This window comes from Chroicocephalus ridibundus, chromosome 8, assembly GCF_963924245.1.
Source record: "Chroicocephalus ridibundus chromosome 8, bChrRid1.1, whole genome shotgun sequence".
NCBI classification, from domain to species: Eukaryota; Metazoa; Chordata; class Aves; order Charadriiformes; family Laridae; genus Chroicocephalus; species Chroicocephalus ridibundus.
In genome coordinates, this window is record NC_086291.1 from 34,351,353 (window position 1) to 34,365,745 (window position 14,393).

The window sequence follows — 14,393 nt, forward strand, 5'->3', positions numbered from 1 at the left end:
TTCTTCATGCTTTGCTTCAGGAATTTCACAAACTGAGGTAGAGATTTGAAGGGACTGGGTCTAGGTGCACATTAAGGTGAAGAAAAGCAGCACGAATAAATAGGAAAGGCATTTTCAAAATTTAAAGAACATCCTAAATGCAGATTTGTCTGATTAACAAAACAAGCATTTAAAAAGAAAAGTCACTTATTTACGTAATTCCTTATGAAGTCATACATGGTCATCACAAAGTAATCCAATGTTACTGCAAGTATTTTATTTTAAGCACCTAAAGTAGAGGAAAAACAAAATCCAAATACCTGATGCATCCACTCATGGCAGGCCCATAAATAACATAGTAACTTTACAATTATAGTAAATGTCATCAGCCTGAAAATTAGCATTTAAATACAGACACAAGGTAGTGTTATCTGTAATGTTGTTAAAAATCTGTAAACATACATCAATATACAAATACTGTTAACAGAACCTGGTAACTTCAGTTACTGACTGTACTATAAACAATGTTCAAGCTGTTGTCTTGGCAGCTCTTCATCTTTCAGACCAGACCAGCTTTCTACACCAGCCCCCATCCTTGCCCTCCACTTTAAGCCAAAACGTGTTTTTGGCTCCAGACAGCCCTTACTCCTCAGTTTCAGCCTAATCCAATGTCAGTCACTGCTAAAAGCCCACCTTTTGGTACTTTGACTTGACAGCTCATTTGCTCTGCCTCCTGAATACCCATATATAAAAGGAAGAATTGATTTCCAGTCATTTTCAGGCAAACCAAAAATGTAAAATAAAAAAAAAAAAAACAGAATCAGTGCACCTTACTTAGGGGTTGCCACAGAGAAACAAAGGTTCCCTGTAATTTTACACAGAAAATCAGCAGGGAACAGTGGTGTCCCGAATAACAACAATAATCTGTACAAAGGTAAGTCTGGATGTCCACTGAGTAAACACGGAGTAAAGATGGAGGCAATAAAAATTCACACACAGCAGAGGTAATTCCAGCCAAGAGCTATGAAAATCTCAGCATGGACTAAAGTTCTCTCTGTGCAAAATCCAGAGAAAATAGATGCCTTTATCTGGCAGCCAACTCAACTTAGATGCCTCTTTTCCAAGCATTAGCTCAACATCCTCACATTAACGTGATCTCTAAGGGATACTAGATAATTTGGTCTCAGCTTACCCTGAACCTTTCCTAAAGGAAGGTCCTAACCTGGTTCACACTAACGATATTGTAAAAAGGACTTGTATAGTGGAAAAAGCTAAGAGACATATAAAAGCAATGCTCCACTGGAGCTACTGGCTCCTAAACTAGGCATAAAGGTCTGCAAGAAGGGGAGTACAATACTTAACAGGTGACTAATTATTTTCTAAAAGTGTCTTTAAGATTTTAGTAGAGTCATAAAATAGTTTGAGTTGGAAGGCACCTTTAAACCTTTAATAGGATCTTGGTCATCTAGTCCTAATCCCAAAGTAGTACTTACATTCCCTTACAGGATCTTACATGCTAAGGATCTCCCATTGATCCTTAAGCATTCGACTGCTTAAAAGGTTACAGCACCAGGCAGCTTGCCCGTAAAAGAGAAGTACAGTTACTTATACTTCTGTGACTTATACTTCCTCCGTAGCTGTGAGGACAACGTATCAAAGAGCCACGGTTACTGCTGTTGAGTAAGTGTTATGACTTCAAGGGACCGTGTGCACAAATTTAATCTATCAGCAAACATTCTGGTGCCACAAAGCAGGTGAGTAAAAAGGTGATGATAAAAATAATCAGAAGTTCTGTTTGTCACAGTTTACATCTGACCTGCAGCACCATGGAAGAGAATGTGTGGACTGAACTCCACATTGTTCTACGCACTTTTATACAGGAATACCACATGAAGTGTCCCAGGCAAAACTGGAGTAACCAGTTGGAGTATCCTATCCATATGGAGCCTGTTGCTGCAGTAGAAGTCTTTGCAAAATCCCAAAACAAAGCTGGAAGAAACAGCTGTCACTATCTGTTGTCAGCAAATTCCACATCCACATCACAATGAAAAACTCAATGATTTATCCCAGCCAAAGAAAAACACAGCTGCACTCTCTGCAAGGCAAAGTCTCTTCAAACAAACAAGTAGTGTGGTTTGGGGATACAATGATAGAATCAGATGTAACAGAAATTCAGAGACAACCTTAAGCAGGTATTTTGGATAAGACTTTCCAGCTGACCGTCTTTGAGGAAGACTGTTTATAGCAGGATATCTTATCACAAGATCTTAAAGTTCTGTAATCTTTTTAGCAGGGGGAATGACAATTAGAAAGGTAGGTTTCAGGTATGACATTTTCTCAGCATGATGATTTCTCAAGAAAGGGAATCCCGCATCCTGGACTGTTGCAAAGACAAGAGTGAATTGCTTGAGCCATCTAAACAAACAAGAGACTGGCATGAATAGGCAGTGAGTACCTGATGCTACTATCACATGCACTTGCGTCAAACTAAGGCACAGACTACATTATTCTAAGCAACTGTAATAGTCTAGAATGGCAGGTCCTGGAATATTTCAAAGGTCTAATCCAGATCTGTCCAGATAGAGAATCTCTCCTTTTTGTTTGGTGAGCCTACTTTTGAATTTTTTAGTAATTTGAGCTGGGTGGGACCTTGGGAGGTCATCTGGTCCAACACCCTACTCAAAACTAACTTGGCAAGCAGATTGCTGATGGTCTCATCTAGTCACGTTCTTCAAAGACGCAGTGTCTACAATCTCTCTGAGCAACTCTTACCGTGTTTCACAACCTGCACGTGAAAAAAATTTTCCTTGCATGTAATTGAAGTTTTCCTTGTTGCTACCTGGAGCAGTATGTTCTGCAAAGTGGTGCAGTAATCCCTGTTTGCCCTAGTCATCCAGACAACACCGAAGTTATTAGGGACAATTAAAGTCTTATTTATTTCCTTATTACTGCATAGATTTAGCTTTATATTAACAAGAAGTGCAGCTTCAATATGACTAGAGATTTACTTGATTGAGGCCCATGTGATAGAAACCCATATAATTAGAACCCAATAACAATACTGATGTATTCTTTAATCATTAAAAATAGGTTGATACACTAAAATTTTATCTGAAATGGCATTTTGATAGGAACTGTATTAGCTTGGCTAAGAAAGTTACAGTTCAAGCCCTGTACTAAGTACTCTAGAGAAACACTTAAAAGCTAGTGTTGCTTTTAAAAAATGCATAACAATGTAAAGCAAAAAGAGCTGAAATGTCATCTTCCAGAAAGTGATAATCCTTGTTACAGTATCAGTACAGTTACAGAAGTTAAACAAATTTGGGGGATTCATAAACAAAAGTTTCATTTTAAAAGTTTAATGTATACAGAAATTGCCAATTACACTTTTAAAAGCAACATTAATTTAGAAAAAAGTGGGCCAAACATCACAGCTATTGATTTAACATTTATATTGAGGCTATACATGTTTTAAAAAATTGTAACAAAAACTTGGAAAAGGTTGAATTTTAGCATTTGACTAGCCCTCTAACATCTACATAGAATATCTGGAACAGAATTCTTTTAGATTCTAAAAAACCTTAGATTTTTTGCACAACAAAAGTTCTGATACTAAAAAAAAACCCTTTCCCACAAAGCAAAAGAATATACATTACATCCCTCCTTCCAAAACAAAACAGAGGTGAAAGGAACTGTTTTTAACTTACTAAAAGTCAGATACCTAGCCAAATTCTTTTTAAACCTTAAGTGCACTATTTGACTATCACCTCAACTGGAAATGTTTCATTCATTCAGTACTTTGAAAATATATCACCTTCTTAAATTCTTCTCAAGTATGTACTCAATATTTGAGTTTTTCCAACAACCTCAAGCAGGTCTTCAGGTTAAACTTAATAACAAATCTTAGGGAGTATAAATCCTTTCTATTAAGTAACGTTCTACACAAGTTTTGGGTTTGTGTAAGAAGCCACTTGACACAAACCACTGTCTTCCTAATTTTCTTAATGCTAACAAAATAAAAAATTTACTGTACAGGGTTAAAAAAAATCAAAAACCAAAGTCGTGTTTATCTTTACTACATAACAGGAAGGTTTTTTCCTGTCTTAGGAGTAACAGCAATTGGAAAAATGGGTTTTTTTGCTGTGCAAATGATTATCTGAGAAGTTTCAGGATTGTTTACACAGGGTATCATAGAATGGTTTAGGTTGGAAAGGACCTTAAAGATCATCTAGTTCCAATGCCCCTGCCCTGGGCAGGGACACCTCCCACGAGACCAAGCTGCTCCAAGCCCGGGCTTGAACACCTCCAGGGATGAGGCAGCCACAGCTTCTCTGGGCAACCTGTTCCGGCATCTCACCACCCTCACAGGAAAGCATTTCTTCCTAATACCTAATCTAAACCTATCCTCTCTCAGTTTGAAACCATTATCCCTCGTCCTATCGCTACACTCCCTGTTAAAAAGTCCCTCCCCAGCTTTCCTGTAGGCCCCCTTTCGGTACTGGAAAGCTGCTATAAGGTCTCCCCAGAGCCCTCTCTAGAGCTCCAGCACTGCAGCTGAATACAGACGTGAATGTTCTGTTCACGTTTGTAGATGTGCATACACGTGTCTATGCTACAGCCACACAAACAGCGCAAGGCTAGGTTCTGAGGTATGTGATAGGGAATATCTATACCATTGCGTAGCCGTTCTCCCCGAGTCGCGGCATCCACTCATTGCTGAAAGTCTGAGGACATAGAACCTTTAACACAGGCTTCCTTTATCCAGAAGTTAGTCCCTAAAGTTAAACAGGTGTTAATATAAACAAACCAACCCCAAAGAGTTTAAAAAGTACTCAGACTAAAAATTTTTTCCCCTTCTCAAATCTGCAACTGACACTCTCTTGGCTTCAATTACATAGTGTTTCCAGAGTTGCAGTCACTATAGCTGGTGACTGACCTGACAGAGCTCGAAATTCTAATGTGAAAACAGAAAAAAATTGGTCTGGAGGCCTGAACATCAATTGCTGTAGCACAGCTAACATCATGGAGATGGACTTCATGCCCTAAATTTATGTTCTGCCTTGTTGAGTCTATGACCGTACTGAAAACCCTCATGTGTATTTGGACTAGTTCATTACTATTTAACTATTGCACAATAAAGTTTAAATAGCTCAACTTTGGCTTGCTAGTTAACCAAATAAGAACAGTGCAAAGACTGGCAAACAACTCAAGCAATATGCTGCCAGAGAATCAACACAAACATGTAATACCATCACCGATAACGACTTTCATCATGAAAAGCTGACAAAGGCAAATAACCAAGTAAGACAAAGATGGGGCAGAAACAGGGGTTTTGTACAGCTGCATTAATCACAAAAAAACTCCCAAGTGTATGCCCTGGACCAAACAATACTAATAAGGATTCACGAAGAAATGGGGTACTAAAACTCCTGTATAACCCTCTCCTCTCAAATCCAGGCATCTACATGTGCGTTTTTAACCTAAAGCATTATACAGCTCTTACATTTACCCTATCGCTAAACTAGTAGTAAATAATAGCAAAATAGGGTATCCAGATTTAGGGCAAGAGACATCTATATACTCATTTAATTGGAATATTAAAAAAACCACCCACCTATTTCTTCTGCCTGAAACTCTACCTGAACTTTGATCTTCTAATGCAGACTGGTGATGACTCAGCGTCCTAAACACCTGAACAGTACAGTACAGGGTAAGGAATCAAACAAACACTGGCTGTGTAGAGTTCACCCCTGCTCTATAGGCTGCCAAAAACCTGAAAGTAAATGCACACACTGTATACCTACACCTATACTTTATTTATTTAAAGAGAAACATAGTCCCTTGTAGAATTCAAGTTCTTCAAGATGGTGACTTAAAAGAGGAATTCATTAAAATGCTGATATTCTTGTATCCATGTCATGCCAGTTTCGGTTTGAAAATGTACTATTCTTACAAAGGCACTTTCTTACACTAATTCCAACTGATTTAAAATACCTTTCTTTGACTTTGCAGCATTAATTTCTCTGACTGCATTAGATCAAAGGCTCAAGTTATTCTTAAGTGATTGGAACACACAAATTAAGGTAAATTTTCGATAGCCTTAGTTTTTCCAGAGTTTTCATTGCAGATTAGGAAAAATAAGCGGAAGAGAAAAGATAGATTGAAAAAGAAAACACTCCAAAGTGAAGAACGAAATTTGCATCCAACACTGCTACAAACATAACCATAAATGTGTTTTCTTAGAATTTTTAAACACCTAAAATTACATTCTCAATTTCAGCCAAATATTTCTGTGTTCATACTTCAATACCTATTCTTCTATGGCATACGTGTGAGAATGCACCCTTCAAAAAAAACACCCTCCTAAGCAAAATTACTTTGCATCCAGTGGCGTAAGAGGAGAAAAACTATACAGACACAATCTATGAAAAGGGGGGTCTATTTTATACTGTCCCTTTACCTCTACAGAATTACTTGGACAATTAGCCGTTGTAAACAAATACAGCTTCAGAAAAAAATTTGGTAATGCGGCTGAACCAAATCATAAGAAATAGTGGAAACACAGAACTTCTGAGAAGATTAATGAAGTGCACTGAACTTTGCTGTAGAGATCCATAAGAGCACACTTACGCAAGAAGAGAATACTTTAAAAGGAAATGAAAATCAGAGAGTATTAGAAAAACATGTATTCTTAAAAAAATTAATCTTACGAATGAAAGGAAGTTTCATGCTATTTCTGAGCTGAACCACAATCAAAGTAAAAGCATCTTAATTTATGCTACTTTTAGGTGAAAGCCAGTAAATACATGGAGAAGAGCTGGTGAGAGTGTGCAGATGGTTCCCTCAACCCAGCCAAGAGCAATGCTTAGACCTCAGAAGGGCAAGCTCGCTCTTTTGAAAGTGTATACAGTCATCTCATCAAAATGGAGGGATCACAGAACAAAACTATCCTGTAGCTTTAAGACCTACTGGTGGCAAATTTAGGGTGGATTCTAAGAATGAAATGAATCATAACCCACCTAAGAATGAAATTAATCATATCCTTGAAGATCTTAATTCTCTATGTAATTATAAAGAGCTTCAAATGACAAGCTCAAATGCAGCTGTCTAAATTATGAACATCTAAAACTTAGAGATTATCTCCTCTTGTAACATTCCTGAATTCAAGAGGACATTTCCCGTCTGATACTGTATATATGACTGGTCAAGTGTTTCTTCCTTCTAACTAGGATAGCCTCATCACTGCTGGAAAAAACTGAAAAGAACTGTTTTGACCCAAGCACAAGGAATTAGTATAACAGGGGCTGTATCTTCATTTTTTTTTCAGTTCTAAGTTTTTGTAGAATGAGTTGAATGTATGCAATCAGCCTCCAGACCCTGAAATTAAGAAAAGAATCTGATAAAGGTCTCTGACCATGGTTTTCATGTTACAGATAGGACTATTTTCCAGAAATCCCATACCTGGGTCACTTTCTGCATTGCTGCTTTAGAAATCTGTCATTACAAAGAAAAATACCCAGTTAGTGTATCCTTCATATTTGAAAGATTAGTCACACTTATGTAAAAATTTTGGTATGCTACTCACCACTCCCAGAATAGATCATCAGTTTTTCCCAGTACAACAATCAAAATTGTCCATCACCACTTGAATATTTATTTTTAGTTTAGACACACACTGCTGGATCAACTGCTCAGTTTTAATATGTTTATATGCAGAATAGGATTTCATACAGCCATGACGCTCAGACCTAGTGATGCTGTAACTGATCTCTTTATCACAGACTGAAAGCTTCTCTCAGATTGATAACTGAAGAAATGCAAGTGCAAGAGTCCTCATGTATGTGAAGACGGTGTGTTCACCAGTGGAAAAAGAAACAGTCCTCTGATGAATCTTCGCAACACGCCTATAACTTGCTTTACTTAATTGCAGACAATAGTAATCTGTTAACAGCAAAGGTGACTCAGACCTGAGGCCTGATAAAAAAAATACACGAACTCACATGCTCTAAGAATTTCGATAAAGCAATGTAACAGTACTGTGCTGCACACAAACGTCCTATAGACACTGTTGTTACGCTGCTGCTTTTTTGACACTTGATGTAGAGGAAGATTAGATCAGATCCTCCAATATGAAAGGACTGCAAGTGTCTGAACACCTCCGAGCCCCCAAAACACAAGAGCGATTTAAAGTAGTATTACAGTCATGTTTAAGGTTGCATTCAAGGTGCTGGCCTATCAGAAATATTGTCCATGCTTTGAAGTGGGATTACTTATCCAAAAAGTTAAATCCTATATAGGCTTATATCTAAGAAAAGGTAGTCTTGTTTCTAGAGCAACAGGTTTAAGTCCACATTTATGGGCAAGGTGAGGAATAACGCTTTTTTCAGTATGCACATTCAGAATTTTTCTTGACCGTCTTTTGAAGTTGTGCTGTAGAATACTGTAAACCTCCTCTCTCTGCTGCAGTGACTGTACTATTTCCAAGTCCTGAGTAAACAGACTACTTCAAACATGATGGAGGAACTTAGCAGCTTCAATCAACTTCCTTAAATCCTGCTGAAGTAGCAGTATAGAATGCCAGACGACTTACGTTTCCAAGAACTCTTCAGTAACAGATACTGCAAGCCCCCAGAACTTACTCTCTTCCTCCATACGTATTTCTAGCACCTCTAATAATCTTGTGTCATTTACATTTTCATAATCAAGCGGCAGTAAAAGTAACAATGATGCTAGACTGTCAAAACACTGACAAAACTAAAGTAATGAAGTATGGGGAGGCTGGAGGTGGAAGAGAACAGGAGCAGGGAAGTTCTAACCACAAACGCTGATCTTACACAAAATGCATAAGGTTGCTGTTTCACGAGTCTTCTGAAGTGGCAATTTTGTTCCAACTTGTAAGGGTGACTACATCAAGTCGATAAGGTCACGCCTGAGCTAAGCAAGAGAAAAGAGTTGAAAAATCCAGAGATCAGACAAAGAAGGGAAACACTGTATTCTGGTGACTGGTATTCTGTGACTGGTTCTTAGTTGTACCTCACAAAAAACTGACTATCAGCTCTGGAAAACCTGCCCTGCTAAGCTCCAATGGAGGCAAATAAATAATTTACTCTGGAAAAAGGATCAAATGCAGAGAAGTTTCTTAGATATTTAGACAGAAAACATCAGTAAAAGACGGCACTGAGAAAAAGGCAATGCTACATCTCAACAAAAGTGACAAGATGTCTTGTTTTTTCCCCTAAATCCAGCATAACGCTGAGAAGATTGCACTTGAAGGGTAGTTAGATGCATGAGAAGCTTTAATCTGTACTGTGCAATTCCTGAGAATGCAAGCTGTCTGTATCCTGATAAGAAGTACCATTTCTGCTGGATGATCCTGAAAAGGCAAACTTTGCCATTTTTGCCAGAGAGCCTGTAGAAAAACGGACAGAGGCAATGCACGTTTACTAGCGGAAGCTACCTGATGTGAACAGGTTCAAACTACTTTGGTCAAAGCTAGATCCACAGATTTATTAACACCATGATTTTTAAAATTACTGTCTCTAGATATTTGACTTTTTCCCACATGAAAATTATATCTAATGTTTGCTCAGAACATGTTCTTCTCAAGAAAATACATGAGCAGCTCCTGAAACCAGCATAATTTGAAACTGTGTGACCTTGCTTCTCCCCAGGAGGGCTAAAAAGCAAAATCGTTTTTTAAAATTAAGTTATCCAAAGAAATGCATAACACTCCAAAAATCCTGCATTACATAAATATGGAATAACATCAAATTCTATAAGATAATTTTGAGAAAAAGGACTGTGAGAGAGCTTCCATTTCTCAACCCTAGCTGCACCTAAGCCTGGGTAGGTGGATCTGAGAGGCACTTGCCCTGCCCTCCCTCTGCTTTAAGGATCTGGATGTAACAGGAGAAAAGAGCAAATGCTGTCACATAAGAAACTCAGGAAGCAGGAGTTCTCAAAATAAGAACACCCTAAATATTTGAAGATCAGTAACTTACCAAAATGAAGTTGATTCTAATATTTTGAAGCATGTGAAAGTTAAATTGCTATCTACTCCCAACAAAATTAAGGAATAATTACAAAGTATGGTCTTAAAGACTGTCAGCACTTTATAGTTCTCCCTGTCAATTTGATATGGAATTTTAAAGAGAAATCATACCACAAGACATTTTTAATTTGGATTGATTGGGGGCTGGGGGGGGAAGTAGGAAACAGTGCCCTGAGCTTCCCACCATCCCCATCAAGGAAGAAGCGGAATAACAGTGGTTGTATCGTTAAAGGGGATATTAAAAATAACATCTGCTTTTTTGTAATTTGTCAGCATGTAGTTCATGCTGTATAAATTATGCTGCCCTTTTCCACCCATGTTTCTCAAGTTTGTTCTAAAATAGAATTTTTATTTTAGAACAGTACCACTGCTTGTACAATTGCCAACTAATCATGCTAAAATCTTTATTAAAAGACCGTGTACTGCACAGGTATGTTTACAGTTCCTACCTATAGAAATTCCACTAGAAAGGGTGGAGCTTTCTGCTTGCCCTCGGGATGGTACATGAGGCTCCATGACACTGTCATCTAGTAGGTGCCTTGGTCCTGCGTTGGGGAATGTTGCGCTTTTAAATTCAGCTGTATTCATTTTGTGTATGAAACTAGAAATGAACAGGATAAGACTGTTACAACATTTTCTCAATACATTTCAAAAGCTGTTGCTTTGACACCCTGAAGGATTGCATGTAGTGTGTTCCAAATACCAAACTAAATCATGGTCGTTAGTAACCGTATTATCTGTATTGCAAACTATATTATCTATAAGAATTGCTAGGCTTAAAACTGCACAGCACTCTTGGAGCAAAGAGAAAGTCAGGAGTACTTTAAAAATTACTTTCAATATCCTAAGATATTTTTTTCTTACTACAACACATCATTGAACTTTATAATTGCATTCTAGCTCATTAAAGGTAAACTTTAATGAGCATTGAGTTGCTCTAAAGGATAGTTCTGTCATTCAGAAAGAGCCTATTTTGATTAACTCATTGGCTATTTTTATCATCGTAACAGACGCAGTCTCCCTATTTTGACCAATTCTCTTTGGTTGTGATACGACCATTATAGTTCTGAGCTTGGTCTCTTGCCACAAATTGGTCTCCGAGTGAAACACTGCGTACAAATCATGCTACTTTTCAAAAGCAAAGCTTTTGTATTGAAAGATGATACATCACAAAGCTAAGGATTCTCTGGTTAAATAAAATGCTGACTTGTATCCCAGACTGTGACATTTCCTGTGCCCATGCGGTATCAGGTTCCTAGGCGAAGGTGGTGTTGGTGGTAGCAAGGCTCCTTCAGCTGCAACATTTTTCCGTCCGCTTTGTGGAGATGCTCCGACTTCAGAGCCTGGGAAGAAAAAAGACATTACTCCCGAGTAACGTTAGAATTACCGTCAGGGTTACTTCTCAGAAAATTGTGTAAGAGTTGCACAAAACTTCCTAAACTCAATTTGTAAGAGATAGCCTGTAATAGAACTCATTGATATACTCATATTGATAATTTAAAAAACTATGCTTTAGGGGTTTTGCACAGAATTAAAAATAAACACACTTATTTCAAACAGATCATCTAGTTACAAGTATTTTGTAAATCCTAAAGGTTGCTGCATTACCTACATTGACATTAAACAGTCCCACTGATTCTATGTTTTGAAACTCCTGCCTTCAACCACTTTTGGCATTGATGAAAAATGATGTAAATTTTTGGAAGCATATTATACCATGAAAAGTTTATATGAAAGCCCTTCTGTCTAGACACAACAAAGAATGAATATTTAATAGCTCTTCACCCCAAATGACACTAACAAGTTAGTGCCACAATACATACAAGAACCTAAAAAACTGACTCGATTCCTTGAAAGAATTTCTTTACAGATCATCTTTAGACTTTTTATTACAAATATACAGTGTTTATACTTCACACTTCTTTATTAGCCTCAGGCAAATATTTTTCATGTTCACAACTCAAAAATAATGCATTTGACAACCTCAAGTCTTCTCACATTTATTAAGCATTTACCTACTAAATCTTCTCTGGAAGCAGCAGAGTGGGGGGTGCTGGTCCCTGGTTCTATCTTTAATGAAAGTCTGCATTAAAGAAGCATTAAAAATTACTTTATCAGGAAATAGAAGCATATAAGTTTTTGAAGTTTTATTTTTTAAAATTCACAATAGAAAGCCGCCTGTTATAACTGCAAGAAACACTATAAAGTCAATACAAAGTGTGCGTAGGTATCTTTAGCACACACTATTTCCAAACATTCTTTTTTGTTTGTTTTTTTTTTTTTTGGGGGGGTGGGGTGGGTGGGGGGAGGGTGGTGGAGGAAAAAACCCTACTACTGCAATAGGGCCCAGGATTCACAAAATTACATGCTAGGGCATAATGTAGTCAATGAGTCTATTGCTTTGGTTCATATAGACCAGGACAGGTTTGCAACACCATGCTGAAGGAGGACCGGACTCAGCAGCAAAACCTTGGCTATGGCATAGGCCTGCAACCTCTTCTGCATCAGAGAGCCTGAGGCAGCTGGCACAGCCAGACGCAAGCAGCCAAACAGCCACCAGTCGCCATCTTCACCCTCTGCGAGCAAAAGCTCAAGGAGAGCTGTTAACAAGGTGTGGCAAAGTCACACTGTGGAAGGAACATGGGAAGAGGCCATTGCTCAGCGTTGGCACCACCCTCCAGGGAAAAAACAGCCACGCGTAAGGCAGGACCTGCATGGTCCTGGGACTGCTAGCAGAAACATGAAACTCAGCACAGACACCACTACTCTAGCATAAAAACAGGGAAGAATAGAAAGTATACAACTGCTACCCTAACCTGGCTAAAATATTTATACTTGCTACTCTTCATATTTTAAAGTTTTCTACGAAGTGCACTAGTGTGCCAGGACAAGCCTTTTGTCTTTACTGGTCTAAAAGCCAAAATCTGTATTTTACAGTTTGGAAAATACATTATCAATTTGACTGCATCTGTAATTCAATTTTTTTTTCCTATAACAGGCACTTTTTAACGCCATTTCTGACAGTACCACAAAGAGTTCAGACTCCAGGAGCAGAGAACTCCAGGAAGACCAAGCATTTATCATCCACACAGTTTGCAGAACTAGAAACTTTGAGATTCGCAGGTTTTGAAAAGCATCCACTAAATTTTGGGAAGAAAAAGTTTGAAGTGTGACAGCTCCTCTCCTTCCCATCCCCAGGCAGTCTGGCAATGACTCATTAAAATTTTAATATTTAATTTTTTAAAATAAAATAAAATCCCTTAGGAAGAAAATTGATGTATTCAAGTCACAACGGCCGTTCTTTTAACTTCAGGCTTTTTGCAGACACCTCAGGGAAAAGTAAAATAGTCACCAATAGTAAGAATAGTTCTTCAAAATACACTTCTCCCCAGTAAAAGATTCGGTTTGGAGATGTACAAAACCTATAGGCGTAAAACCAGACTTCCTGAATAGCAGCTATGTTTCTGCATTACATGTAATTGTCTCCATTCATTTCCCTGCTATCAAAACATGGGTTGTACAGGACAAAGACTGTAGCTCCTTCAGCAATAAAATTCCCACTAGTAACGAGTCGTGCCTGGGGAAGGTGGAGTAAGGCGGAGCATGGAACTCAGTAAAACAATATGCCTCTAAGAAGCAGACACCACAGTTAAATTTGGGTTTGGGTTGGTTTTTTTTTCCTCTAAATGTTTGATCGCAGAGCTTTAGTCTCAGTGATAAGCAAGCAGTATTCAAAATCAGGCTACAGAACATTTCAGCACAAAGGCAAAGCCTGATGCTTGCATACGAAAATGCAGAGAACAAGTTACAAATCTTAGGAGGGAAGCCAGGTGTCTGAACAGTTAACTGTTCTTTGACATAAACTGAGGGGTCCCCATTTGCTACCTTTTGGTAAATCCAAATTATGGCTATTAAATGGTAAGGCGTATCTGTTCCTCTAGTGTGCATACCCCTCCCACCATTCGAATACAGCTACACAAGCAATCAATTCAACACAACTGAGGTGCCAAACTTCCCAGGCAGGCAGGATGGGAATGGGTGGAGAACCCCCTCAAGCAGATCAGCCAATGAACAAAAACCTTCTTCATATGCAACAGACTTGCTTTTGGTTTATTCCTATCCTCAGGGCTTGTTCCTGTCTCATGCCAGAGATTTCCATCCCCCAGTTTTGCTTGATGCCAAATCACTTAATACAGCAATAATCTTTTAATTAAGGAAATGGAAACCTCTGTTTCGAGTGGTATGCTGGGAGGAATGGGTGGGGACACGGACAATATTTTGCCTCTCAAAAATCAAGTGTTTACATTTTACTCACACTATAACCTAATCAAAGAAAAAAATATGAAATGAAAGTGAAAATATA

At 38.2% G+C, this 14,393-nt stretch overlaps 1 protein-coding gene across 7 annotated transcripts in view; it reads right to left on the reverse strand.

The window, feature by feature from the left end:
* Positions 1–14,393, reverse strand: part of RALGPS2 (Ral GEF with PH domain and SH3 binding motif 2) — a 156,992-nt gene that overhangs the window by 27,883 nt on the left and 114,716 nt on the right. For all 7 annotated transcript variants that reach the window (XM_063342813.1, XM_063342815.1, XM_063342814.1 and 4 more), the window contains 3 exons: positions 12,046–12,113; positions 11,238–11,373; positions 10,480–10,631 (listed from right to left, as the gene is read on the reverse strand). In XM_063342813.1, the coding sequence (XP_063198883.1) occupies positions 10,480–10,631; positions 11,238–11,373; positions 12,046–12,113 (356 nt within the window). The remainder of the gene's footprint in view (positions 1–10,479; positions 10,632–11,237; positions 11,374–12,045; positions 12,114–14,393) is intronic.